Here is a 25189-nt window from a genome sequence, read left to right on the forward strand (position 1 = left end):
CTGAACACAACCCCCAGCAGCTCCAGCCATGGATGTCCACACTAGTCACAATGACGGCAAAATGAGAAAACGTGCATCATGACGTCACAAAGCTCCGACCTTTTATACTTGTGTTGCAATGACTTATGCAAGCACGTAAGGGGCAAAGTTTGTGTTATGATATTGCAAAACATGTTATGTTAACTGCTTGAGGGACACCAGGAATGCAGCTTAGTCACTTCTGGAAGGCCACATACCACAGACATATAAAGTTCTCTAGTGTCCCAACTGAGACACTGGACTGTGTGGGCCAAGACAGGAACCCTTTTTCTATAATATCGTGTTGTACATGCTTGCTTTTAAACATATATGTGGGCCCATCTTGCTATTCCCTTTGGGGGTAAGCAGCACTAGGCAAAATGCAGAAAAAGAGAAGTGGTAGGCAAAAGAAATTGAGGGTCGGAGATTAAAGAAAAGGAAATACTGTAAAGCTAAATCTAATTTATATACAGTAGATGTATAGCTATCCTAAGGAAGCTGGAACCAGAAATAGCAGGTAGAAAAGTTGCAGCTATCTCGATTTCACTTAAATATAAGGAAACTCTTCCTGATGGTAAGAGCGGTACAACACTGGAACACTTATATATGGAGGATGCTCATTTTAAAGAAGAGGCTAGGAGGTTTGCCTGCACTTGGATCAGGTGATCCTTGTGGTTCCGTCCAACTTCACAATTCTATGATTCTATATTGTTTTATATTAGTTCCATAACACTGTAAATGCTTCACGTACATTATCTTGGCCATTTTTCATGCCAGTGCTAAAAGAGGAGTCAGTATAATTGTTCTGAGGACCGTGTAGGAGTTGGACTGTAGGTCAGTGGCAGAGCATCTTCTCTGGGCATGTTCAACCCCCCGCGATTTCGGATTAGGTAACAGGCAGAAGGCCTCTTTGTACCTGAGCCCCTGAAGACCCACTGGTGGACTCCCAGGCAGGCCCGGGATAGAAGAGTGAAGCATTTCGCCACCTGCTCCAAGGCAGCTTTCAATCCTCCCAGGAGACCGAAAGAAGGCAACTCGCCAAAGGCTGGTCCAGTCAGTGAATTTGCAAAAGAGGCAATATTTAAAGAGGTGCTTTCTGGCTCGTATCTCAGTTCTTACACCATCACTGTTTCACCATCCTGCGTTTTTTTCCTGCTTCTCGTGTAATTTGGTACAGGAATGTGCAAGGTAAGTGGAAAAATCAGCAGCTACCTCTTGATCTTTGGAAACCCTGCTCCGTCCCTCCTGGGGAATTTTTCTTAGCCAAGTGCGCTTGACCATATAGACTTTATAAACTATTTTCGGAGCTTTGAGGGCTAGAAACTTGCTTAATTCTACGCTGGCTCTTGGGATGCGCTGCTGAGAGGAGGTGGCGCTGCAAAGAAACGGCCAAGAGCATCTGGTGGTCTTGAGGGTGCCCCACTACGAAAAGTCCTCATCTTCCTAAGCTAGTCAATGGTTCTACCTTGAGTCCTTGAACCAGCCTTAAAAAGGAGGGAGGGCCTGGAAAGTAGCACTGGTTGGCATCCCTTCGGCACAGGACCTGTTGGGGGGCTTCTCATTGTAGAAGCCGGGTTACTGTGTGGTAGCCCAAACCCCGAAAGAGGCTGGCAGCATCTGTTGCAGCTAGATCAGATCTGATGAAATGAGCTACTGTTCACAAAAGCTTGTGCCTTTTAATAACACGTGTTATCTGGAAAGATGCTCCCGCACGCCTTCTGATCAGCGTTGGGTAGTTGCCCCAAAAGAAAGAACAAGAAGCATTTTTACAGAACACTTACGCCTCCGGCCCTTTACACTGCTCATGAGTGCAGTTCCTGCCCCCCCCCCCCGCCACGCCGAAGCATCTCCTTTCGTCCTGGGGAATGCTCCCGCGGAGGGGGGGGTTCTCCCTCGTGGCCCACGCATGCGCACTCCTCCAGTCCTGGAGTTGGCCGGCGAGGAGGCCGGCGCGGGTCGCCTGCCCGCGAACCCGCAGAGAGCGGTGCTGTCCTTACGGATGCAACGTGGGACACGTCAAGGGAAGCAGTCGGCGGGGAGGCTCTTGGTGGCACGGAGTCTGGCTGGGGCTGGAACGAGTTTTGGCAGATGTCAAAACCTGATCCGTAGTGCGGTGGGGGCTTCCCGCAAACCGGGAAAGAATGCCCCACCCGCGGATAAGCCGAGCCTCATTTTTTACGGTATTTTGGTTAAAAATTCGAGGGTCGGCTTATCCGCGGATGATCTTATACGCGAATATATACGGGAAATACGGGTGCTTTAAAAACGTATTACCGTATATACTCACGGATAAGCCCACCCTCGGATAAGCCGAAGGCGACGTTGTGGGTGCATGAGGGCACCTAAGACTCTTGGCTTATCTGCACATACGGTGTTTTGTTGGGAACCCGTCCTTCCCCTTCCCGCAGCCCATGGATCCTGGAGGGAGGGAGAGGCCTGTCCTGGGAAGCCAGGAGTCTCTGCTGCTTGACTGGGAAGCCTCCATCCCATTCCCCTGCAGCTTCTCCTGCTTCCTCTCTGAGCAGGCTGCCAGGGCTGGGAAGGGCGGCAGGAGAAGCGGGGCGGCTGTGCCCCTCAGCCAGCCTGAGGAGCAGCAGGCGGGATGGAGAAGCAGGAGAGATCCAGCCTCCCCGCATCATCCCTGCTGCACCTTTCAGGTGCTTGGGGCTATTTTTACCTCTGGCTTTAGCCCTGTTCAAAAGAGGGCTAAACATGTGCCTAAAAACAGAGGGCTGCAGAGGGGGTAGTCACGGGGTGCAGCGTAGGAGACGGTTTTCTACTTCATCTCGTTGCCACCATGCCAACAACACGTTGGCTCTTTTTGGAGATACTTTTAGATGTGGGTTTACCCTCTTCCAGAACAGTGATAGGCCCATATTTAAAAGTAGTCTGAAAAAGGGACTTGGTTATTGGCTGGTGTGGGTCTTCCGGGCTGTGTGGCCGTGTTCTTGAAGTTGGTAATTGTTGGGTGAGCTGTGTGGTGAAGCTGGATTTCTCCTACATCACTGCACCCCCCACTTCCCCAAGTGTGTCAGCTCTTTTTCAGGCTGGCTCCCAGGCGCCAGCAACAGGAGCCCTGTCAGTTCTCGAGTCACCCAGTTCAGCTATGTGGGCTTGGGCATCTGGTGGGGGAAGAGTTGGCTGTCCCCACCACCTTTTCTTGCCATTCCACCCCTTTCACTCACAGGCTGCACGGAGAGCTAATATCCATGAGTTGGTTACATTTGCGGACAGAAATCACAGCTGGCTAGATTTGCACAATATGTGCAATATGCTAAGCTATAAACTGAGATTACTGACCACGGCAGGCATGGTTCAGAAAACATGCCAAGTCAAAACCCAGCTTTTAAGTCAGTGCCAAGAAAACCATCCCTCGCTTAGCGTTGCCTATGAGGCTGCTATAAAATGCAGGAGTTGGGAGCAGGGGGGAAGGCATAAAAAAGTGGCATTTTGAATCTGGAGCTTGCATCTTCTTAATTTCGTCCCTGCCTAGAACAACAGGCCCATATTTACTTAGGAATTCCTTGTGTGGCTCACAGCACATCGGGAAGAGGCAAAGAACAAGGTAGGCAATCTACGTCTCTCAATAAGGGATCATTCCAAACTTTGGCCAAGACTGACCGGTCTTCCTCCTTGGCAGCCTAAGGGTGGGAAGACAGTGGGTGGTGTGTTGGGGGCAGAGAGATAGGGAGAAAAAATATGGCAGAAAGGCAGTAAAAATGGTTGGGTCCATCTTCTGTGGAGTCTGACCTGTCTGCTGCAGATTCAACCCCATGCTCTGATGGTGTTCAGTCTCTACCACCACCAAGCCCAAAGGAATGTAGCCCTTAACAGAAAATAGCTTCCTCAGCCTTGGAAGAGCAGGACATTGTTTGGGTTCAGAATGCATTGTAACAAACAACAGCCAGAAGGGCCAGCCGTAACACATCAGAAGTAAGTCTAGAGTTGGAAGGATTGAAGCAGCCAAAGACCTGGAATTTGGGGAGTTGTATTCTCAACACATCTGGAGGGAACTAGCTAGGGAAACTGTATTAGATTATCTCATGCAGTCCTGACAACATTCTTCCCAGCAAGCAATTTCAGTGTGTTGTGTGCATGTGATGGAGCATTGTATTCAATCCAGCGCTACATGTAGGAGTCAAGCAAACATGTTTTTCCATCAGGAGGGGAAATCTTCGTAGTGCTTATTCAAGGTTGGCAATGGATGCACAGCACCTACTGCCTAGTGTAATTGGAACAAACGAGACACACTCATCTGCACAAGTTCCACACAACACACACACCCTCCTCCCCAATCCTGGAATGCAGAAGGTCATGTAGCCTGGAACAGGGGAAAAAAACCAGAAGCACAAGGTCTTTCCATCCAAAAGTAGCCATTGTGAACTAATAAAAGAATCAGATATAACAGGTAAATATTTATTGATGGTTCAAAGTGGAGTGTTCTACTTTACAAAGGTACCAACAACTTCAGATCAATGTTTTCTACAAGGTTCATCTTGGGGGAATAGGAGGAAATAGCTAACCTCTGCAGGCTGGCGTGGTGTAGGTTCTCTGCCTAAATAGCACTCAGCTCTGGTTCGGGAACCTGTCTCCTTCAGTGGGCAAGCAGGTCTGGAGGGAGGATTGTCCAGAAACCATGCCTGTTGCAATGACTTGTGGGCTGATCCTCAGAGACTTGCATCCCCAAGTAGTGTTCAGACAGATAAGGCAGCTGGAGCAAGAGGCAAAACAAGGGATCTTTGGAGCAGCTTCTCCAGGCATTGTCTCTCTCTTGTGGTGTTTCTCACCCTCAGCAACTTTAAGAGGTGTGGACTCCAACTCCCAGAATTCCCCAGACAGCATGAACATTAAGCATGAGTAAACATGGAGGTAGAAAAGAAAAGAGAATTGCTGGGCAAGATTTTAAAACCACTTGGCAGATTGGTAGCATGGAATATTAGAGTTGAAAGGGAACCTGCGGATATCTAATCCAACCCTTGCTCAAAGTAGGAATTCTGGAATACAGTAAAAGCATCCTTGAGAGTTGGTCATCCAGCCTGCATTTAAGGACTTTTAATGAAGGAGAATCCATTGTCTTCTGAGCCAAGTTCTTTCAGTGACAAATAATGCTGTCATTTGTATAATTCTCCTCTGATTTAGTGAAAATATTTTTCCCTGCAACTGCCACCTAGTTTCCTGCCCTGGAGCAACATAAATTACTCTATCTCATCTTTCTTACATGAAAGTCCTTCAGATATTTGGAAAGAGTTACAAGATCCTTCCTAATCTTTTCTTCCCTCCCGGGCAAACATACTCCCAAGAAGAATCTCAACTCCACATTCCAGCCATGTCTTATCAGAGAAAATGGGGATTTGGACCAAAACATCTCCAAATTCAGAGAAGATGTACAATAGAGGTGGACAACCCATGGCCCAAGGCTCATGTTTGGCTATGAGTCCCATTTTTGCACCCCGCAGTCACTGACTCAACTTACCATGATGCTGAATTAATGGTGAAGAGTAAAAAGTTGCTGACACAATTTTAGGATTTTTTAAAAATTAATTATATAAACAGACAACCCTAGGAAAATAGGTGTGTTAACATATTTCCTTTCAACTCTTCACTCCCCACAAGGGAAAAAATATACCAGGATGAAAGCTTTGAGCAACGTCACTGCATCACCATGGTGCCCTCTGCAGAAGGTTATAAAGGGGGAAAGAAAGTGTGGCCCTTGACCAAAAGAATCAGTGGCCCAGTGGAGCAGAATGTTCTTGAGATATTCCCTAATAATAAGATCCAAGGCTGCTTGGCATTTCAGTAACCAAATAAAAAGAACCTGTGAGTTTCTGTAGGAGATACCGTGATTTGATCGTGCTTGGGGATAAGTAATCTGACCCTCAAAAAATCTCACAAGTAGTGCCTTTATCCTCAAACCACAAATGTTGTGCAGCACTTTAAATACTAACCAATTTCCTGTACTCAGCAGCAATACTCATTTCATCAAGTTGTAATCTACAAAATGTGAGGCTGCAACAGATGCCTTAGTCTTTCAGATGCCACAAGGTTTGCTGGTTTTACTGGGTTCCCTTCTGACACTCTGGCCTTTTATTTCACTGCAGATTTATTCATTGTCAGCTGAGTTTAAAAATTGGCCAGTATTGACAAGGCAGTTGTGTTAACGGCTGATCTCCATTGCGGGCAGTGCTTTTGACAAACGGAGGTCTGAGAGTGGGCATATGCTGTAGTCATATCGTAGTCACTTGGAATGGTACTGCCACCTGATGGTGAATTGAACAATCCATAACATGTCCACAACACTGAACCATGATTGTTTCCTTCCGTTATACTTAGCTAATCTTTAATTCCCCTCCCCACCATAATACTATGTTTTAAACAAGATTTATGATATCGAAACCCCAAATGTCTGCAATTTGGGGTTTGGGACAAAAACTTGCTCTAAGTGACAGATTCTGGTTTGCAGGAACCTTACCCTGTGGCCTTTTCAGATCCAAATAGCATACTAAGCCTCAAGCCTCAAAAGATTAAAAGCAGAGATAATGGGGCAGCAAAGGCATGTTCATGAATGGGATGGTTTTCTATCCTTCTCAGGAAATTGAAATCGGATCCTGCATCAGCTCTAAGTTAGATGCATTTTGATGATAGTTGTGGATTAAGCACCTACATGGTTCACACCATGTGATTCATCTACCTCTGCACCTACTGTGGACCGTAGTATGAAGTTGCTACAGGGTAGAGTGGGGGAAGAGAAGAAGCTAGATTATATAACTGTAGGGAATTATTTATTCAGTACATGAATTCATACCTTTATCTGAACTTAAAAGAATCCTGAGTCACCCTTCTGAAGAATTTCCAGGGCAGACTGCTACACACAAATTACTTCAACCCTGATATAGTTATTTCTACATAGCACAGGCAGGTGATATACAGTTTTATCGATACCCAGCACACTTGAAGCCGAATAGCTGGACAGACAAGAATGTTGAGCAGATAGGAAGACGGTTGTGTGCCTGCCACTGAATTTGTGGACAGGCGTCTCCTTAAATGGATTTTGAGGAGGACTAGGCAGATTTGTGGAGCATAGAAATACTAGTCACAGTGACTGTAGATAACTGCCAGGCTCAGACCATGCCCCTTGGTACAGGTTGTAAGCAGTTTCGGTGGAAGAGACTTCGGGCACTCAAGTTCATCTTGAAATCTTCCTATAAGGCTCTAGAATAGAAGGTCAGATTACCCTGACCTCTGGGCCAATCCCATTGCGCTTGTATTACATATATGTGGGAGATCATTCAGATCTCATCCTGAAGATACTAGATGAACAACATACAGCCCTGCCCATATTATATTAGTAGAACTGGCTGGATGAATAACATTAATCCCATTCAATCGGCACAAAGAAAAGAGGAGAATCAGCCCATCTACGTATTTTTATGATCTATAATTTTCCAAGACAGGAACAAGTGAATTCAGCCAATTTCAGTCCTATCTGTCCCTTCAACTTTTTATTGATGATATAAATTCTCACCTGTTTACTTATTCATCAAATGTGTATCTGCTGCAATCAAAACGAACTCTCAGTGGTGAATAGTAGTTAAGCCATGCAAACCAAGGCATACAAATTAAAATGTCCTCAATAGGAACTAAAGAACAGTAAAACCAAAAATAACATCAAAAATCAAATCAAATCAGTATGATTAATTAGTCCTGGAATCCAATCATTCACCATCAACCCTCCTGAATAGCTCTTTTCCAATGTTTCTAGAAAATTATTTCTAAGAATAGCTAAAGTTACAGCTCTAAAAACATTGAATAAAGTTAACTCTATAGCTACACCTTAATCTGGTATCTAATAAAATTAATTATTTTCTTACTCATTTTAACAGACAGTAAGTAAGAACAGCTTCTGAATTGTATCCAGAAATAAGCTTCTGCTATCCCCTATGTAGGAAACAGATGCAGAAATGCAAGTGAAACTCCCTGTGCTCAATAAGAAGGAAGAGATTTGACTCCCAGACTTGCTTTACTTCTACAAAAATGTGTTTTCAAAGTTATCCATCTTAAGCTCATCTTAAATATTTAATTGCTTTTTCCATTTTGCCAAGTTCCAGGTTCCTTTCACAGTTGGATGTTCAATTCAGGACTGCAGTCAAACATTTTTTAAAAGGGTTGTTTTGACAATGTGAGATCTAATTCCAAAACCAAAGTGATATTCATTAGTAGAGTCTCCTTAGAGTCAAACTCATCACCTGGAACTTCATGGAGGCATCCATAGAATGTTTTTGGCAACCGCATTGAAATTATTTGCCTACTGCTTTCTTCTGGGATGTTTTTTCATCTTCCCAGTCTAATCTACAGCTCTGCTATTCCTTTGTTGTCTCCCATCACAATTCTAACCAAACCTAAGCCTGCTTAGCTTCTCAGCCCTAATGAGGTCATCAAGATTCTATTCTTGATCACAGTCAGTAGGCCTGGAAAACTTTAGAATGCCAATACATAATTATTAAAGCAGAAAACAAGCATTTCCCCTCCCAAAGTTGCTATTCCCTTTCAGGGGAGGGAAACTGCTACTGCTACTAATGGATACATTTATCTTGAAATGAAAACACATGATTCAAAGATGGGATCTTAGCAGCCATAGAATGGGGAAAACATGGGCTTCCGGTGGTGTATATGGTGGTTTGATTGTCCTTGGAGAGTGGAGACGGCACCTCAGCTGTTTCAGTGCTTTCTGGACATCGCAGGGTGCTTTCGGATAAAGGAGGAAACTTGAAATCAACCTATTTGATCTCTGGACAGCCATTCCTCGTGAGTAAATCGCAAAAACGGAAGTTTTTGTGAGCGGCTCATGGGTGGAATGTCTGGGGGACGAGGATTACATCATTGTTTGTGGCTGAGGTGCAGCCTGTATAAGGACACTGGAACTGGCTGATCCCCATTTCTGTAGCACTTTTGGGTTACAATTATTCTTCAGTTTAAGAGAGGCTTCTTTTTACAGCAGATAAGTATTTCTCTTGGTATTTTTATTTTGGGGGGGGACAATAAACGTTGGGAAGGTGTGGAGGTTTAAAGTAATTAAATCTTTGAAAATTTAGCAAAAAGCAGGATAATTAAAGTAATATAAGAAAGAAGTCAAATATATATACTAATTCAGAAGATTTTGAAGATTAATATACAGTCGAAACCAGAGGTGTTTCTTTTGGGGCTGATGGATAAGCAATGGGAAAAATCACATGGATCTTTGTTTTTATATATGATAACTGCAGCAAGACTGTTATATGCTCAAAGGTGGAAAGGCTCGATATTACCTACGATGGAAGAATGGATGGTAAAGTTGATGGAGCTAGCTGAGATGGCAAAATTGACAGTTTTGATTAGAGAAAAAATATTGACTAATTTTAAGGCTAATTGCAAGCCGCTTTTGGACTTTTTGCTGGAAACAGAAAAAAATTAAATTATGATATATGGATTTGATGATTAGTAAAATTAATAGATTATAGGAAAAAATGGATGTTAAGTTGTAATCCTAGAGTAAGAGTTTAATGTATATTTTACTTATATCTGCTGTAAAAGAAATCAGAAGTCATTCCCTTTTTTTTGTATTTCTGTGTCTTTCTCTTTCTGCACTTCTGTTCTCCTTCTTTCTCTTTACTCTTTCTTTTCCTCTACCCTTTTTCTTGATTATTAATTCTTGTTAGTTTTTAATCTCTCTGTTTTTAAAATTTAATAAAATTATTATTAAAAAAAAAGAATGGAGGAAACACAAACTGCTGTAATTTGCAGATTATCTAGCTTGGTTCTGAGATAAGGGACACGGGTTATAACCTGTGCAGCTTTCCCCAACAGCTGCCATCCAAATTTGAATTTCCCCAGTTAGCTCAACCAGTTACCACGGCTAGCTGGGAAAGATGGTACTTACACGATGGATCTGGAGGATAAATTGTATGTCCTCATTGACCCTTAAATGAATTAAAGTTCACATGCTAGATTTGTGTTGAATGGGTCTTTTGAACTGGTTCAACTTGGTCTGGGTCAGTAATTCAAATTGCAGCCATTTAGCATATCCTCATTTAATAGGACAACTTTTATTTTCCTTTAACAGAGTCAACATCAAAGCCGGGGTTGAACCAGCCTTCTATGATTACTCGAATCTTCTCAGTATGTAAACTCAGAATATTTGGAACATTCCCTAAGTTACTACTGCCACTTCCAAAAATACATTGTTCCCCTTGATGTCTGAACAATTGAAAATCACTGCAGCAGGGCCAATGATCTTCAGCAGCCTAGGTGCTAGACCAAAGCATGGTAATAAGAACTTCTTGATGTGTCCTAAGTGAGAGGTTATTCACCTGTCACTTAGCTACCTGGGGCTGCTGGATTTGGAATCCATCACTCTCTAGGTCAGCGAGACTCAGTGGGGTGTGGAAGCCCATTGATGGGTTTTCTGGACATAGACAGAAGAATTAATACCAATTGGCTAAGAGGGCTTCTTCTCCCTCTGCTTTAGAATAACCATATGCCCTGCTTTACAGAGTACTGTTCTCTGCAAATTGGCAGCCCAGAGTAACCTCCATAATCCTCAGCCATCCATCAGGACATTATGGGAAATAAGGTTCTTAATATCTAAAGCACACTGAATTGCCTTCTCCTGCTGTCTACAAAGAGGTGCCCAGTATAAATTCAGTTTAAAGATAAACCAGAAGAAGGGTAAGAGAAGGAATTTGAAGTTGCCCATCACAGCAAGCAATTGGACAGCAGCCCCAGGGGCCACAGATCAAATATTCCTAGTTTTGTACTATATAATTTGATTTGTAATGAAATATATTGTGTTTTCTTTCTAAATTGCCAACCTTTCATAGAGGTGTGCCCCCATGCTTCTCTTTTTGAGCAAAATCTGTTACAGGCCATCTACACTGACATTGATGGATTTTAGGATTTGTAGAATCAATTTTGCTTTTTTTTTTTTTTTTTTTGAACCCCTGAGGTACAACACATAACCTTTGAATTAAAGCCGATTTGAGCCAGGTTATTTGTTCTGAGTGTCAAAGAAACTGGTAAGAATGGCCAGGGATCAGAAGGAAAAGGATGTGCCTACATCAGCCAGAGATTACCAGTCAGTTCCTCTTTGATCCCTATGGCTCTTGGGCATCCCTCTAAGAGGTAGTGAGGTATTTTATACACCTTCCAACTGCTTTTTGGATGCTCTCAGCTTAAGGGGGAAAGCCCTACCTCAACAATGTATGGTTACACATGACTTAGAGAAGTCTCACTCATGAGCTATGAGTTAGATGAACGTAATGTCATGGGGACACAGCAGAGAAAAAAAGGTTGCTGGGCCTATTTGGTCTACAGTTGGGTGCAAGTGGGAATGCAGCTTCTGTCTCTCCTGTGTGAAAATGACAGAACTTTGAACCTTCTAGTTTTGCAATGTCTACCTTCGGCTGACCTGGGGTTGGATTACAACTCTATCATCCCTGACTGCTGGCAATACTTTCTGGGGCTATGGGAGCTGCAGTTCAACATCTAAAAGGCAACTGTGCAGAAAAACATTTTTCAAAATTTCAGGGTGGACTTTCTCAGCTCTGCTTGAAGATGCACCGCGAACGGGTGGTCACGGCATCACTCACCTCACCCAGGATGGAGATGTATAACTGGGTATCATCAGCATATTGATGATACCTCATCCCGTGGTGATGGATGTTCTCACCCAGCGGTTTCATGTAGATGTTAAAAAGGAGCGGAGAGAATACCGAACCCTGGGGCACCCCACAAAGGAGGGGCCGCGAGCTGGACCTCTTGCCCCCAGTCAACACCAATTGGGATCGACCTTGGAGGAAGGAAGAGAACCAGTGCAAAACTGTGCTGCCCACTCCCAACTCCCAAGTCAACCCAAAAGGATACCATGGTTGATGGTGTTGAAAGCCGCTGAGAGGTCAAGAAGAGCAAGGATGGATGGACCACTCCCATCCCACTCCCACCAGAGATCATCCATGAGTGCGACCAATGCCATTTCCATCCTGTATCTGGGCCTGAAACCTGACTGAAAAGGGTCCAGATAATCCATTTCCTCCAGGATCCTCTGGAGCTGCAACACCACCACCTTCTCAACCACCTTCCCTCAAAAGGGGAGGTGGGAGACCAGATGAAAATTGTCCAGTATGGGGGATCCAGTGATGGCTTCTTGAGGAGGGGGTGCACCAGCGCCTCCTTAAAGGCAGCTGGAAACACCCCCTCCCTCAAGGATGAATTCACCATTGCCTGGACTCACCCACATGTCACCTCCCGGGAAGCTTTAACTAGCCAGGAGGAACATGGATCTAGTTGACAGGTGGTGGCATTGACCGTCCAGAGGACCCTGTCCACTTCCTCAGGTTCAACAGGATCAAACTGTTCCCAGATAATAGGGTAAGAATGTACCCTGGGGATCTCTATAGACCATGCCTCACGCTTGGTATCCAACTGGAACTGAATCTGAGTGATTTTATCCTCCAGATGCCTAGAAAACTCCTCTGCACAGCCCTGTAAATGGACTACTGAGCCCCCCTTTCCCAAAAGAGATTGGGTGATCTTGAACTGGGCCGCCGGGCGGCATTCTGTGGATGCAATAAGAGCGGAGAAATATTGATGTTTCGCTGCTCTTACCATCACAAGGTAGGCCTTAATAGCAGCTCTAGCTTGTGTTTGGTGGGGTTCGGTCCTTGTTTTCCTCCAGCGGCGCTCTAGACGTCTTTTAACCCTTTTCAAAATCCTCAATTCCTCTGTAAACCACAGGGAGTGTCAGGTTCAGTGGGTCAAGAGAGGTCGAACGGGCACAATCTTGTCCAAGACCTTGGCTGCTTTCCTATTCCAGGTAGCAGCCAAGGCCTCCACTGGACCGTGCAGCAGACTCTCAGGTATAACCCCCCAGTATCACCCCCCTTTGGAATCCAATTGGGTCCATCAGTTGTTGGGGGTGGACTGATTGAATGCGTCCTACTTCCCTGCAGAGGGGAGTAGCATAGGAGAATCTCAAGGCCACCAGGACGTGATCTGACCATGACAAGGGGGACAGATGTAATTCCTCCTTCAGATCATATTGCCACTGATCTGACAAGAAAACCAAGTCCGGTGTGAGACCACTGTCTTGAGTCAGGTCATGGATAATCTGGGACAGGCCCATGGCTGCCATGGTAGCCATGAACTCCCGGGCTGAATCTGAGGCATGCCCCAGGGATGGCAGATTCAAGTCCCCCAAGACCATTAGTCTGGGAAACTCTACTGCCAGCCCCATGACGGCGTCCAGCAGCTCAGGCAGGGAGGTTGCTATACAGCAGGGGGGCTGGTACAGGAACAACAATCCCAATTGTGCTTGCAAACCCAACTTCAGGCACAGGGACTCACAACCAGCCACTGATGGAGCAGCGCCCCTGAAGGCGAACAGATTTTTTGATGACAACTGCTACCCCTCCTCCCCCATCCTGGGGTTTCAGCTGGTGCCAAACTGTAAACCCGGCCAGGCACATTTCTGAAAGGGGCACACACCCTCTTTCAGGGCCAGGTCTCAGTGATACACACCAAGTCAGCCTGTCCCTCAGTGATCAACTCACACATAAGGGGGGGGGGGGCTTGTTGTTAACTGACCTGGTGTTGAGAAGCAGCAGCCGAAAGCCAGGGCCTGGGTCTGAGTCGAGAGGGCCAGAACATGCCACCGGTACTTAACACCTTCTTGGAATCTCTATATTAATTTGGAATTCTCTAGCCCATCCCTTGATGGAGATTTGTAGTAGACCAGCACCCCCTTGGGTCTACTTGGGGTATTGTTTTTTTGTTTTTTGTTTTAAATCAAGCCACTGTTTTCCTGCAAGGTGAACAGCTCTGTACTTGATCTCCTTCCCTACTAAATATTTGGGGACAATGGGGACAGATTTTATTTTTCTATTTTTAATAAAGCTTGATTTGATTATTGATTGCAAGATTAATTTACTTCCCAAAAGGCGGATGGGACAGGAAGGGCTGAAACCTCTAGTCATACATGCTACATGGCCAGAAAGTTGTATTATAGAAATTGTTTCATTATTCTCCATTTTTGCCTTTAGATCATCAGAAAATCAACACAGGTGGTGAGAACCTTCTTTTACATAGTGGGGTTAGGGGAGAATGCTAGGTAAGGTGCCAGGAAGACATGGTGGTGGCAATAACTCCATGCAGCTGGCTCAAAACAGGAGGTGGGGTCAGGCTGTGTAAATCCAGAGGTCTCCATCCTTTCATCCTTCAGGCTCAGCTGTTCCACTCTGATATATTACAATATTGAGTACAGTTGATATGAAGGAAGGAGTACTTCCAAAGGAAACGTAACTCATTGTACCCGTGCTGTTGCAGGATAGTCCTAGAGCTGGCCGAGTATATGTAGAGAGTGTCAGTCTTCTGTGGAACAGCTGGCATGAAGCAGGATTCTGAGGGAGCATGTTTCTGAATGTTTATATCTTATAATCTAGCAAACAAGCAAGTTGATAGTACAGTCTCAGTGGCAAACAGTGCAACAGCATTCTGGCCTGGCCAACCTAATACCATCAGATGAGGGCAGAGATATATCTGGGCCTCTCCATTTCTTTCCAGTGGCTAAAAATGCAAATGAGTTTCAGTCAATAGAATAAATTAATTTACTGTTACAGAATCGTTAGCAAACTATTACGATGTTGCAGATAATGTTTAAGAATGTGTGGTTTTCCATGCATTCTGTGTTTGTGACTTTCAGCCTCACTGACTATTCACTTCAGCAATGTTATAAGCATTTATAAGAAGATATTGTTTGGTAATCCTAGAGCAGTGTTTCTCAACCTTGGCAACTTGAAGATGCGTGTACTTCAGTTCCCAGAATTCCCCAGCCAGCCTTGAAAAACACCATCCTAGAGAATAATTTCTGTTTTAGATCTGCATGGATTTAAATTTACAGTCACTTCTCCAAGATATGGAAAATTGCTAGGCTAAAAAAATAGCACTGTCACATATTCAGATAAAATATGACCATTGACACTTTCTTCAGAAAGGATCATTTCTTCCTCTGACCCGAACTGTTTTTTGGGGGCGGCTTGGTACTGCTACTTACAGATATGAAACTGAGCAACTAGGATGCTAAGTCTGACACTAGCTCTCCTTGTATGCTATTAATTTATGAAAATAAATTAGGCAGGAAAAAAATTACTGAAAAGGCAGAGAGGAGATAGTTACTTGTTTTTGGAAGTAATGAGAATTATGATGAAAGGGACAATGATTTCAACCAGCTTTTAGGCCACTGCTGCTGCTTATAGCAGAAAACAGAGATCCATTTTTTAATGGCTAGGTAGATGCATATTAGATGCCTTGCATATTTTTAAAAAAGGGGAGATAATTGCAAGATGCATCTGTGCAAATGCCCTCTTGGCCATGGCTGCCATCTCCTCTTCTAGTAGGAGCTGAGTGTCCAGGAAAACCCCTAAATTGTGCACCAGTTCTATCTGGGAGAGGGTAACCCATCCAGAACTCAAAAGGCAGACCTCAAAATTCACAGCCACTTAGTCTTGCATGGGTTGTGCAGAGAATCAAGGAGATGACCTTGAGGGAAACAGCCAAGAACCATTATATACAGTAAGCAAAGAGGACTAAGTCTTGGGAAACAAGAGGCACAGGCAGGCTCCTTCCCAATTCTCAGCAGATTGTGCCAAAGCCTGATCTTTCCCATCCAGACCCCCACAGCTTCCAGACACTGAGAGAACCTTGATAACATCACTTGATCAGAATAGGATGGGGATGCATTACTGGGTATCATCGGCATACTGATGATGCCTGATCCTGTATAGAAGCAGTTTCGTGTAGATGATAAGAGTGGGGAGAGCATGCAGCCCTGAAGGATCCCACAAAGAAAGGCTTTCAGGCTAGATCTCCACCCCTCACTCCCACCAACACTGATTGGGACTGGCCCTGGAAGAAGGAGGAAAACCACTGGAACCCTTGAAACCAGTCCAAAAGGATACCAAGATCGATGGTATCAAAAACTGCTGAAAGATCAAGGAGTTTTGGGCACATCCACTTTCCAAAGCTTTCTGTGGGCCACACATCACCTATAATTTCTCTTTATATTTCGTATTACTGTCAAGCTTGTTCCCCAGATTACTGATTTGGCTAGATGAAATGTTTGGTTATCTTCTAGAATATTCTGAGACTTGGATTGTTTGAGGCTGCCAAAAGCTTAGTTGATATTTACACACTTCTATTTTTAAATCAATGTTTTACTTTATTGGGTATTCCTGACATGAATAAACGTGTCTTATGCTCTGGCAAAGCATCATGGTTGTCAATCATGCTGTTGTAGATTCAGATAAAGTTCATTCCTCTGAAGTTTGGGGTATATAAAGGGGGTTGACCCAAACCTTGATGTACGATTATCTAATAAAGCCTGGACTTGCTTGGATGACTTGTCCACCTGCAGGTCCAACTCCACTGAATTAAAACTAGTATGTATGTATGTATGTATGTATGTATGTGTGTATGTGTGTGTGTGTGTGTGTGTATAAATGCTATTCTGATTATGCTTAACAAGAGATATGATGATGAAACAACATAGGATAACTGTGAATTAACAGGTCAGAAAGCAAACAAAAGGCCAGATTGCAAAGTAGCATTGGAAGCACCGACATTTTTATAGAGTCTTTATGTAACCTTGATCACAATTTACATACAGAAAAGATTAAAAAGCCATGAAACTTCCATGACAGTAAGAGTCCAGCTCTGGGTTTTTTTCAGGAGCAACTCCCAGTCAGAGTAGAGCACAGGTGCCTCCTGCAAGCTCTGCTAACAACACTGAGAGATGTAGAAAGGATCTTGAAACATTTCACCGGTTGCTTCCCACCATCCTTTTTATGCAAGAACAGCCTGTTCCCAAGTATCCGATGGCTGTTGCACCATCTCTGTTCAGGGTGTGCACACCCACAGGTCTCTGAAAGGAAGCGTGCCCCTCTTTGGCCTGCACCAAAACTGCCTCGTGTACGCTCTTGTCCCTGGTTGTTTAAGATTTGGCCTGAGGTCCAAGAGGTTTGTTGGGAAGCTGGGGACAGAGACACCCAAAAGAAATCCCCTGAACCCTGAAACACATGTTGGATACGCGCTAATTACAGTGCCTTCCCGTCTTAGACATCTATGCTATCTTTCAGTCCTATCATATCCACATTCCAGGGAGCAGGCTTGGGATGGTCCTCTTCTCAAGGGACATCGGAAGTGATAGGATTACATGGGTCAGAGAGACAGCACGCTGGAGAACACTGCAGCACCTGCCAGAGAAAGACAGCACAATCCTGTGAATTATGGAGAAACCACAGTGAGCAAGCCTACCCCTAAGAGAGGATTTAAAGTCACATCCCAGGGCCAGAAAACAATATGAGCAAAGGAAGACCAAGCCCAAAGCCAGCAGGGTCCGCTGGAAGATGGCGACAAGCTTAAGGGAGAGATGTACAACTTCCCTTGGTGTGTTGAGGCCATGTTTCATACTCCCAAAGCAGGCAGAATTGGTCTCTTTTGGAAGGGGGGGGGGGGTAGGAGTTTTACAGAGGCAAAACATCTGCAATGGGGAGGGCACCTATCTTGCCCCTTAAAACCTCTCAAATTGATTGCAAAGGAGGCAGGCAACATGCAGCCCACAGGCCGTATCTGTTTACACCCCTCGAAAATTAAGGGATTCAAGTCTGCATCTTCCACTTAGCCTAGGAATCCTTTCAAGGAAACAATATGCCTTCATGTCTTTGTCACAAAGCAATCCCTCTGTAAGACTTTAATTTCCAGTGTCTCTTAAGCAAATTCTGTTCTGCAGGTGAAAGGCAAAGAATTGGAGGCTTGGTCTTTCTACAGTGAAGGCATAAACATGATCACCGTCTATTTATCTAACTATTCTGTGTGAAGGTACAGACATTTACAGGTGCAAAGGCAGGTATGAGGGCATACGTTTGCAGCCATCACACTTGCAACAAAAGGCACACTCCTGCATGTAGTCACAAGCATCAGTAAACACAGTAGAATATTTACACAGAATCACTGAAAAGAATCACTGAGTTGGGAGGATCCGTGTAGATTGGCTAGCTCAGTCCCTGCTTAGTGCAGGAGTCTCCTAAAGCATGCCTTACAGGGAACCATCTAGCCATCCTGGTCTAGGTACACTCCCCCATGGATTAACAAGTCTCACCATCAGGTATTTCCTCCTAATATTCAGCCTAAATTTCCTTTCTTTTAATTTCAGGCTGTCGGTCCTTGTTCCAATCTCAGCTTCAACAAAGAACAGGTTCATAGCACATGGAAGCTTTTTAGCTGTCAACACATGTCTATCGTATCTCTTGCTAAATCTCTTCTTCTATCATCAAAAGATGGCCAGCTCCTTCTATTCTTCTACATGGTTTTCAGGCCCTTTATTATTCTGGTAGCCTTCCTCTGAACCCACTGCAGTTTCTCCATGAATTATTATTTCCCATGATCTGGACATATTTCCACTAATCCAGGCCAAGATTGCACTGGCCTTTTAAGGTGCTGCATCGCACTGCTTGCTCATGTTCAGCTGACACTTTCTCCCAATGCACTTCTGGCAAGCCTGATCTCCCCAATCCTGTATCGATGAGTCTGATTTTTCCTACCAAGATACAGAACCTTCCATTTATCACAGCTGAACAGCAGATGGTCACACGATGCTAACATTCAGTGGGCGAAGAAATGGAAACTTACTCTTGGGGCTGCTCTGACCATCAGGTTCAGGGACCTTCCAGTCCATTTTCCTCCCTTTTTCGTAGAGGCCCTTTAGCACCTTGCGGAACTCCTCAGGCTCTGAGCCTCCGTTGCTCAGTTCCACGTACTTCCTGTACAGTTGGAGGGCTGTCCGTGCATCTTCGATGCTGTCATGAGTCTCTCCTTGAATCTTCAGGTCTAGACAAAAGAAGAGAGAGAAAAGTCCAAAACATAGCAAATGTTGTCTTGCCTACTTCCTTTGTTTCAAGAAAGAGGAAATCTCTCTATGCTAAGGAGCTAGCAGCAAAAACTTCTTCTTGTCAGTGTTGAAAACAAACTCAACTTTCAGACTTCAGTATTAATCTAATCTGGAAGATCTTCCCTACTCCAGATCTGCTCTCTACATCCAAGTTCTCAATTATAGTGCAGGATTTGAGAAACTGTAAATCTCATGAGGACTGTCAGCCCCACTAGGTAGACTGGACCAGGAAATCAACTCCACAGGAAGACTTAAAACTACTTTTATTGAGGGTGGGTGTACCTACAAAATCTTGCAAGTCTGGCTGTGCTGCACCCCCTCCTCCTTCTTGTAGTTCAGTGAATTAGGGAGGCATCTGCCTGAGCAGCTTCCAAATGGTATCTGATTGTTCTGGACCTAAAGGATGTTTCAGCCCCTTTTGCTTAGGTAACAGTTCCTGCATATTTTCATCAGGATCATCTTCCTTACTCTTGACATGCCAGAGAATTGTATCTGAGGGATTCTTTAGCAACTATATTATTCTTTCAGTGCAGGGCAGCTGGCTGACTGGAAGAGGGGCTTTGCTTAATTCTGTCCACAGGATTAGTGTACTGACCCAAGAAATACCAGGCAAGGAAGCGCAGGGAGATCATCCTCTTCCTGGGCATATGGAACAAATACACCGTGTCAATTACTTGATCTCTGGGAACCTGTAAGAGACAGGCTCTCCATGTTAGCACACAAGCACACAGCCATCCACTGAAGAGATCTCAGAGTCCACGAGACCTTCTACCTTAAATCGAAGCCAGACTTGGGCTAAGGGCCACATGCTCCAATGGAGACAAAGAGGCAAGACAAAAAAACTAAATCTGGTATTTAATGTAACTGAAATCAAATTAACTGAATACCTTTGATTATTCCTTAGGTATTTAATAATTTTTGCTTTCCATCATATTAAAAATACAGTCTGATGGCCATTTCTGGGCGGCTCAGGGGGCTGACCCAAAGCTTTCAGGCTCTGTGTGCTCTAGTTTAAATAATACATTTTATACTGAAATGTGAGTTGCTTTCCACGTGTAACAATTAATTCCCTTGAGAAAATGATACTTATGTGTTAGCATTAAATCATGTTCAGGGGTTAAGAGTCTCAGCCCAATCTGTGGAATGATCAGCAACCTAAAATGTTTATTGCAGGGTCTCCCCTGCTTCCTCACAGCACTCTCAGCTCCTTGCACAATCAGGTTTTACCCCCAAATACTGAAAGGGCTGCTGGCTGGTGCTGCAGCAGTCTTTTTCTGTTAAGGGAAGCTGCCATCACTTCTTTGGGATGAGAGGGAATCCCTCCTCCAAGGGTAAAACAGGAAGCACCTATGTCTGTTACTGGCTAGTATCAGGCTTGTTACAAGTGGGCTGGGGCTTACGGGGTGTGCTTTTCAAGGGGACTGCCCCTCAGCCAGCAGTTCTGCCAACATGACTAAAGTAAAGGTCTATTAGGAGACAAATCTGGACCAAGACAACAAGGATAACCAAAGGTAACAATGAATGTGATTCTTTGAGAATTAATGGTAGCCGCTGGCTTCAAAAACAGTGATCTCTAAGCAGGTAGATCAAAGTCTAAACCATGATACCAGGGCACATGCTTGGTTTACACAAGATACCAACCAGGCCTCAGCTCTCATCCTTGCCTCTGGTGAACTCAGAACCTAAAGCGTTCAGACGCTCCCCATTTCTGTGGGATTGCGCATGGCAGAGGAAGAGCCGAAATGGGGGAAAGCTAAGAAACTTCAAAGATAGACTGTGAAAATGAATTGTGTCTACAAACAAAAACTAAAGATAACACAAAAAACCCTGACATCGCTGAAGCAATCATATTGTTTATCCAAAAGTTTCTCCATGTATAATCATATAACCTCATTGTTCATATTGTTCAAATTGGTTATGCCAATTTACAACTGTGATCTTAAACCAAATTGCAACTATATAAATATTGGAGAGCAGTGATTCTCAACCTTGGCAGCTTGAAAATGTGTGGACTTCAACTCCCAGAATTCCCCAGCCAGCATGCTGGCTGGGGAATTCTAGGAGTTGAAGTCCACACATCTCCAAGTTGCCAGGGTTGAGAAACACCATCCTAGAGGCTTGCTCCCTGTGTGTGCTGCCTTCTGTCTCTCCGACACACATTTCACTGCAACTCTTTCACACATAAGGGCTGTGCTGCTCTGAGGCTGAGCCCCACCTGGTGTATCCCCACAGCACTGCAGGACCTGGGAAGATGAATTCCTTAACTATTGGGTTGGGTCTTAAAAGGTTTTGCCCCTGGAAGTGTGGAGAACACCATATCCTTCCAGTGGATCTTGGCCCGGGTTGTGGGATTTCCAACCTGCTGCTCCCGCCCAGTAAAGCAGGCCCTGTGGTCCGTTGACACAATTCCCCCAGTGGGGACACCAGTGAAGCAGCTGGAAACTGGTATCATGAACTGCCTCCTCCCTACCACTTCTACGCACCCCATCAGATCTGGCATGACAGGCATGCTATGGGTCCTGTCAATTAAGGAATGCCATCTTGTGGGGCCCAGGAAGTTACCCTTTCCTGTTGTAGGGCCTGTCCTTTGGAACGTCAAAGTGGTTAAGTTGCTGTTTCATTGGTTTTTCACACTGGCTGCCAATGATGTATTTTGTTGTTCTTTTTATTGTTTAACTGTTGTCAGCTGCCCAGAGTTGCCACAGTGGATGGGTGGCCATATAAATTAAATAAATAATTCCAGATGGAAATGCCTACAGAATCACAGAATTGGAAAAACCATTTGGGCCAGAGAATCTAAATTAAGGCATTAAGTCATTCACACACATCACTCATGTTCAGTTACATCTTTGTTACTGTACCTTCTTTACACCTGCCCTATTCTTACTCACTATAAGAAGTTAACCTGTGAAAGAGAGAGATCTATCAGGATTTTATAAGGAGACAGTCACCATGATATTGATGACCCGGAAATCTTTTTGCAATCCGTGGCCCACAAACTTGACTCCAACATCTATAAGGAAGCGCAGCTTTAGATAGGTGGATTTGAGGGTTGTGAGATGTTTGGATGAAATTTTGGCATCCAGATCTCCTGGCTTTATTCCTGAGTACTGAGTAAGATAATCCACCACCTACAAGAACAAAGAAAGTAGGATCACTGCGTGTTGAGGATCTTCCTGTCTCTTCTCATCAGTATCAGGTGGCTGGACTTCCAGGCCTTCCTTCCTTGGCCACTGAGTGGATCTGCCTCCCATTTAAAAACATACATTAGCTGATAGGAAAAAGGAAGACAAATCTTATTAACATGCTAGAAAACTAGTAAGTCATGAAAACAAAGTAAAACGACTGCAATGCAAAATAACAGGCTTCAGCTCAACCCCAGCAAGACTGAGTGACTTCGGGTTTTAGGGCCCCCTGGTTCTTGGGACTTTCCATTTCTTGTCTGGATGGGGTTGCACTACCCCAAAAAGAACATGTGCACAATTTGGGGGTCCTTCCAGACTCACAGCTCCTGTTCAGGGAACAGGTGGCAGCCATGGCCAGAAGGGCCTTTGCACAACTGTGTGTTGCATGCCAGTTGCGCCTGTTCCTGGACCAGGAGGCTCTGCTCACGGTCTCTCACACCTCAGTCACCTCTCGTATGGATTACTGCAATGTGCTCTGCATGGGGCTGCCCTTAAAGGGCATGTGGAAGCTTCAGCTGGTGCAAAATGCGGCTGTGTGGACAGTTACGTGTGTGCCTTGATCGGTGCATGTTACACCTCTGCTCCGTGGGCTGCACTGGCTGCCAGTCTGCTCCCAAGTGCAATTCAAGGTGCTGGTGATGACCTATGAAGCCCTTCACGGCATGGGACCGGGTTATCTGAGCGACTGCCTCTATCCAATCAGGTCCCATCAGGTCTGGCAGGAGGTGCATGCTCTGGGTCCCGTCTGCCCGGGGTGTTATCTGGGGGGCCCAGGAAGAGAGCCTTTCTGTCTTGGCTCCTGCCTTGTGGAACACCACTCCCCCCGAGATCAGACTGGCCCTGACTCTGCTGGCTTTTTGCAGGGTCTTAAAAACATGGTGCAATTCAGGGTGCAGTGGCTATTTTGACTGTTACAGAGATGAAATTTGTTTTATGATTTTATATGGTTTTATATTGTTTTTATTTGTTGCAGCGGTTTGCTGTTTTTAATACTGTTTTTTTAATTGTTTGTGAACCACCCAGAGTCTTGTATGGAGATGGGCGGGTATATACATTTGATAGATAGACGGATAGATGGATGGATGGATGGATGCACTGTATTCAGCCTAAGGAGGCCAGATCAGATAGACTGGACAACTCCAAATCTAGCTACGCTGACTCTTGGGGCAACACATTCATTTTCAGAAGCGACAAAAGAGCAGCTGCAGTTAAAGAGCACCACGTGTTGTGATGGTTCTACCCATATCTGAGCTTGAAAGAAGCTGTAGGAAGCTACTCTGTCTAGAAAAGCGTGGAACATGCTTCCTCTGGAGTGCTCAGGGGTTCTGCCCTTCGGCATAGTTTGTGCCAGCTCCTGGTTAGCATCCAATCCTGGAGTTACTGCTGAGAACAATCCCCAAACATACCAACACTTAGCAAGCAGGAAAGAAGCCTGAAAAAAGCCCAAACAGAAAGGAAGGCTTTGTAGATTTGAAGAACCTTAAGGCACTCTGTTTATTTAGTGAAGAAAAGGCATAAACTGGAGGGAAAAGAAGGGCCAGGCAGGACCATCTATGGTAGGAAGCACTCCTCCTCTGTATAAGAGAGCTGTATGAGGGCAACTACTGAGTTGCTGATAAGCGAGACATTTCACACACCACTAGAGATGCATGAAAACGCTGTTTTCCTGGTGACTCACAGACGAAATTAATCTTTTCCGAAAGATACCTGCTGTACTTTGCGGTTTTCATGAGACCCACCCGCTCCAGCTGCCCCACTCTCCATAGGAGAACCACCACAGCCATGGTCAGAGATGAATGCAGGCGCAGGTTCTCACTCAGAGTTGTGGTGGTTTCAGAGAAGTTCCTGTTTCAGTTCCTGAAAAGGGTTTTTTATGGCCTCACATGTGGTAACTCCAACCATGCCTCCTGAAATGGATTGAGGGCCAGCTTATATAAACCCTTCTTAGAACAGAACACGAGCATAGCCTAGGCAAAGCTTTTCCAGAGGGGAGCTGCATACCTGTTCTTGTGTGGAAATGTAATCGTCAATGAAAGGAACGCCCTCATTGGGACCTTGGCCCCGGACACAGGTGATCCTGGCCACTGACATCTGACTGGGCTTGATAGTGGATTTGGTCCCGTCACTGCGAAGCTCAGCCTCCTCCTGTTGCAAATGTTTAAAGGGTGAATAGTTACTACCTGTGATCAAACAGGCCATTTCCAAAAGGCAGCATCCTAGATCCAGAAATCTGCCTTCTCTCCTGTCCTAATTTGATGCCTACCTCATTGAGGGTGACAAACTCAGCGTCCAATCCCACCAAGTCTCCAGTCTGTGGCATTTCATTCAGCATGAGGGGGATGAAAGTGGCATGACATTTGCGCTGTTTGCGAGCAAGGGAGGCCTCAGCGAGCAACACGCTGGCTTCAATGGGGTTCTTAACTTGAAAAGAAAAATGAAACCTGATCAGCTGATTCATTCAGAGATTACACTCAAATTACAGAAAAACAAAACAGAGCAGGGAAATCCCATCTTGGTCAGGGGATGCCCCAAAGAGAAAACCTCAAGAGCACAACTTCTTTCTTTACACAAATGATACTTATTTTCTAAGAACAAGCTGATCACTCAAACCTAAAGGGCCTAAAGCTGTTAAAAGAGAACCTCTGATGTCATAGACTGACTTATCTAGAAGATCTATTGAATTGAGTAACAGAACTTAAAATAAGGATTTTTTTTTTAGTAAGACAAATCCATAACAAGGGTGACTCAACCCTGAAGCTGATCACATCAGTTCACACAGTAGTAGAAACATACCAAATAGATTTCTGATGGTATATAAAATGAAGTTTCAGGAATCCAGCAATGTCCATTCACACTCAAGTAATTCAAAATAATTAAGGTTAAGACACCGCAGCTGCTTCTTGAGAACTGGTGAGCAGCCTTGCAGTAAATCTCTGTACATGCTGGTTTATGTGGAAAAACAGCTGCATAGCTACTTCAGCATTTACCTAAACATGCCCAACATCTCACCAACTTC

The 25189-nt window shown here is 44.6% G+C and overlaps 1 protein-coding gene across 4 annotated transcripts in view; it reads right to left on the minus strand.

The window, feature by feature from the left end:
* Positions 1 to 16661: 16661 nt before the first annotated feature.
* The window catches only part of PAN2 (poly(A) specific ribonuclease subunit PAN2), a 31037-nt gene continuing 22509 nt past the window's right edge, over positions 16662 to 25189 (minus strand). For 3 of the 4 annotated variants that reach the window (XM_007425787.3, XM_025165165.2, XM_025165166.2), the window contains exons 21-26: positions 24437 to 24594; positions 24175 to 24318; positions 21940 to 22119; positions 19584 to 19677; positions 18730 to 18927; positions 16662 to 17294 (exon numbers count right to left, since the gene is read on the minus strand). In XM_007425787.3, the coding sequence (XP_007425849.1) occupies positions 17260 to 17294; positions 18730 to 18927; positions 19584 to 19677; positions 21940 to 22119; positions 24175 to 24318; positions 24437 to 24594 (809 nt within the window). In that variant the 3' untranslated portion in view covers positions 16662 to 17259. The other variant, XM_088138144.1, reaches the window with a different exon arrangement.

Source organism: Python bivittatus, unplaced genomic scaffold, assembly GCF_059951505.1.
Source record: "Python bivittatus isolate LINGU-HERP-01145 unplaced genomic scaffold, Pbiv_v1 ctg000220_np1212, whole genome shotgun sequence".
NCBI lineage: Eukaryota > Metazoa > Chordata > Lepidosauria > Squamata > Pythonidae > Python > Python bivittatus.